Source organism: Tarenaya hassleriana, unplaced genomic scaffold (genome assembly GCF_000463585.1).
Source record: "Tarenaya hassleriana unplaced genomic scaffold, ASM46358v1 Cleome3, whole genome shotgun sequence".
Classification (NCBI taxonomy): Eukaryota; Viridiplantae; Streptophyta; class Magnoliopsida; order Brassicales; family Cleomaceae; genus Tarenaya; species Tarenaya hassleriana.
In genome coordinates, this window is record NW_010966177.1 from 8,696,207 (window position 1) to 8,700,286 (window position 4,080).

At 41.9% G+C, this 4,080-nt stretch overlaps 2 protein-coding genes across 3 annotated transcripts in view; both read left to right on the forward strand.

Moving 5' to 3' along the window:
- Nucleotides 1-1,049, forward strand: part of LOC104820046 (AFP homolog 2-like) — a 2,987-nt gene extending 1,938 nt beyond the window's left edge. For both annotated transcript variants that reach the window (XM_010550395.2, XM_010550396.2), the window contains 2 exons: nt 1-281; nt 374-1,049. In XM_010550395.2, coding sequence (XP_010548697.1) covers nt 1-281; nt 374-792 — 700 coding nt within the window. In that variant the 3' untranslated portion in view covers nt 793-1,049. The remainder of the gene's footprint in view (nt 282-373) is intronic.
- A 1,617-nt stretch (nt 1,050-2,666) lies between these two features.
- LOC104820047 (E3 ubiquitin-protein ligase ATL42-like) overlaps nt 2,667-4,080 on the forward strand; it is a 1,776-nt gene continuing 362 nt past the window's right edge. The window contains exon 1 of the mRNA XM_010550397.2: nt 2,667-4,056. Within this exon, the coding sequence (XP_010548699.1) occupies nt 2,902-4,056 (1,155 nt within the window). The 5' untranslated portion in view covers nt 2,667-2,901. The remainder of the gene's footprint in view (nt 4,057-4,080) is intronic.

Here is a 4,080-nt window from a genome sequence, read left to right on the forward strand (position 1 = left end):
GAGCGGAAGCTCTGCAGCAGAAGAGTTTACTATCCGTAACCCGAATTACAGTGTTCCTTTCCCAGTGCATCCGCTTAATATCACGAGTTCTTCATACCCTTTACAAGCCAAAGACTCGGGCAACGCAGTGACAAGTGTAGTGCAGCCTGCTAGTTCCGGGAATTTGCCAATTATGTTTGGATACTCGACGGGTCAGCTCCCAATGCTGGATAAAGACGGTGCAGGGATTCTGGTCACTCATACCCAGCCTCCCTACCCGGGCAGAGGCTCATCAACCACAGGTAGGTGTCCTGTTTGCTTAATCCAGTGATCAAACTGTCGGAAAGGCGAAAACCCATGACTGAAATGTCTTTTTTTTCCTCGGCCCGTGAAGCCACCGGGAGAGGCGAAGGAAAACAGCCAGCTGGAGAAGAAGGCTCCTCTACTCTGGCCGAAGAAGCAAAAGGCGGGATGAAAGAAGTATCGGAACGGATGGAAGGAGGAGGAGGAGGAGGTAATAAAACATCATTGTCTTTCGATTTCTCGGCCATAAAACCAGGGATTGCAGCCGATGTGAAGTTTGGAGGTTCAGGGTCACGGCCGAACCTGCCATGGGTCTCGACCACTGGTTCGGGCCCACATGGACGAACCATCTCGGGTGTGACGTACCGTTACAACACGAACCAGATCAAGATTGTCTGCGCCTGCCATGGGTCCCACATGTCGCCGGAAGAGTTTGTAAGGCATGCCAGCGAGGAGTACGTTAATCCGGAATCTTCCATTGGCCTCACCGCTGCTTCTGCCCACAGTTAAACCCCATGGCCGGAAAGTCAGCCGGAAATGTTTTTGGGGGTAAGAATTGGCTGTGTGGGTTTTGTGTGATATGAACTCGCTCGGATCAAAGCTTGAGCTCCCAGGTTAACGGAGATGTATGTTTTGTAATGTCACTAAACGCTTGATCATCATCATATCTTCGCTCTCTGTGTAATATCATTGTGATTGTGTAAGTGATTTCTCTCTTGTTTTCATCGACATATTTTAAATTATTATTTTTATATTATTTTGGTTTTTTTGGGTAATTGAGTTCATGGTATATGAGGATGATGATTTATTTGACAATTTGTAAGATACCCTTTGATTTCAGTTATCCATCCATCTATGCCAATGCCCTTTCTAAGTTTTAGAGATAAGGTTTGATTTTATGGCATACCATTCGTATATTATATATAATATATGGTTATACGATATCGTAGTTGGTTACGTGATTCCATCAAAAACCGGACGTCATTTTGCAAGAAATAGACAAAAACGTGTGCCGTGAGAAGAGGGATAAAAGGATCATGCTTGTGGGCTTAAATTTAGGGATGTTGTGTAACTAAACTTAATTATTATCCTATTATCAATAACATGATTAAAAAATAGTGTTAATTAGTTGGGTTTTATTAAATTTATATCGAATAATTATTCAAATTAATCTTAATCACGCGAATATATACACATATATTCATCTTAACAAATAGGTATTATTGTGTTACGTGATAATATTATATTGCTGTATTGCTATATCTGGAAAGACAACATCACCTAATACCCACATTGTTTTCCGCCATGGAATTAATTCCCTTTCTTCTGCCTCGCTGTTTTTTAATTTCCTTTTCAACAATTATATCTATTTTAGTTTCGGATCTTTGATGTGCTGCCACGTGGATATTATTATTAGCAACTTAAGTTAGCTGTAAACAATAAAGATTAAACTCTATAGGGTGTAGATTAATATATACAAAACCATCCAATTGATTAACCGCAAAACCAATTATTTCATTTTCGGGGTAATGGAACATCACTCATTCGATCATTCAAACGCTGACTTTTTTGTCTTTGACTTTTGTATGTATGTATCTCCCAAGTTTTTTTTTATAACATTGGGAACCTCCGTAATTACCTTCCTTTGCAAACGGAGACAACTGGCCATCACTCGCGCCTAACGGTCCACCGCAGAGCTGACCACCAGACGCGCCTAACGTTCGGGCCGTAGTTGGGCTTAGACGCCTGCAGGTCAAACTCCAAGCCAACGCGCATAAGCCTACAACAAACGTGTAGGAGGTAAATCAGCCCGTTATGACAGGCTGACAGGCGAGCAGATCAGAGAAAGTGAGACGGCGAAGAATCGAACTTCCCACCTCATGGGTACTCCCCATGCTCACAACCAGCTGATCTGGGGGCTATCTCCCAAGTTTCACCTTATGAGAGAGTACAACTATATACCTCAATTTAAATTTGTTCGCATAATTTTTTTTTTGTTAACCTAGTATCAATCTCGGGGTGAGAATCAATTATATGATTTAGAATATATATTCTATCCTCAATTTTTTATCGGTTAAATTATCCAAATTTGGGTGTTGACATAATTTTATTATAATCTCTAGAATAAATAATAAATAAAAAAATGTTGAATGCGTCTAGAGCTCTTTTGTTCGGCCTTGGCTAATTTTAATTTTAGTTATAATTTTAATTTTCTCAGAACGGCATAATATTCGAAATATATATTTTTTAAATTATGTAAAACTAGATATATTCGTAGGCATAACTGAGGAATAAGAATAAAACAGAATATGCATTACATTTATATAATGGAAAAGGAAAATTCAAAGACATATGACCAACTATATAGCTCCGAACTGAGGAAATAATACATGGAAAAGAATGTAATTAAAATATGATTTTCCAAATTAAGACAGAACAGAACAGCCAAAAAGTAAAAATAAAAAAATTAAACAAAAGAGAAAATCATAAGCAATAAAGTCAAAATTATATCGAAAATTCACGAAAAGGGTCCCCATCCCATCCCTAACAAAAGCCCATTTTATGATTTTAGGACCCCCTTAATAACATTTTCCCGAGAAAATCCGATTTTCTCGTCCGATGAATCCAACTCGAGAAATCTTCCTCTTCATCTTCATATCCGTCGTCTCCTCCGGCGATGTCTCTGGTCAGTCTACTCCCTCCGGCGAAGACGATCAGAACAGAACCGGCAATCTAGTCGCCAACTTCGAACCGAGCTTAGCGGTCGTGACTGGAGTTTTGTCGATTATGTTCACTCTCACTTTCGTCCTCCTCGTCTATGCCAAATGTTGCTACAGCGATCTCCGATCAGACGCCGAAGAAGGGCAAAGCCGTGGTGGGATTTTCAACGGGCCGAGCTCGTCGAGGAGATTCTCTGGTTTGGACAAGACAGCCATAGAATCTCTGCCTTTTTTCAGATTCTCCGCTTTGAAGGGATCGAGACAGGGATTGGAGTGTTCTGTTTGTCTGTCTAGATTCGAAGACGTCGAGATTCTTAGGCTTTTGCCCAGATGCAGACACGCTTTCCACATCGGATGTATCGATCAGTGGCTTGAGCAGCACGGTTCGTGCCCTCTCTGCAGAAACAGAATCGCCATTGATGACCCCTCTGTTTTCTCCTACAGCAACAGCCTTAGGTTATTCAACCAGTCTGAGATAAGGGAAGATTCCAGCTTGGAACTTTATATCGAGCGAGAGGAGCAAGAAGGGAAGAGAGAAGATTCCGGGTCGTCGAGATTCAGCATTGGGGGAAGTTTCAGGAAGATTCTGAAGATGGGTGATAAGGAAAAATCGATTTCGGAGAGAGCCGGGAACAGAAAGAACTCGAAGATGATGAGGATGGACAGGTTCAATCACACGATTGTCGTGTCGGATGTCGTGTTCAAAAACCGGTGGAGCAACGTGAGTTCATCGGATCTGATGTTCTTGAACTCGGAGATGGTCAGTTCGATGTCCAGCGACAGATTCTCGTTTCTGGATCGATTGCAGACATCATCTGATGCAAGAAAAGTCCAGGAGCAGGAAGGAATCATACGGATCAAGGAAGAGATGGAGATGAAGAGAATGTTTGAGGACAAGCTGAGCTCGATGAACACAATAATGGCGAACCCTGTGTTTGTGTCGGAAAACAGTGACTCGGATCCGAAAACGAGAACGGTTGAGACAGGGAGAAGATCCGTGTCTGAAATCACTGCTGTTCCAAGACTCAGCGTTCTGCAAGTGACGACGAACGCGGTCGATGACATCAGCAGCGGGTCA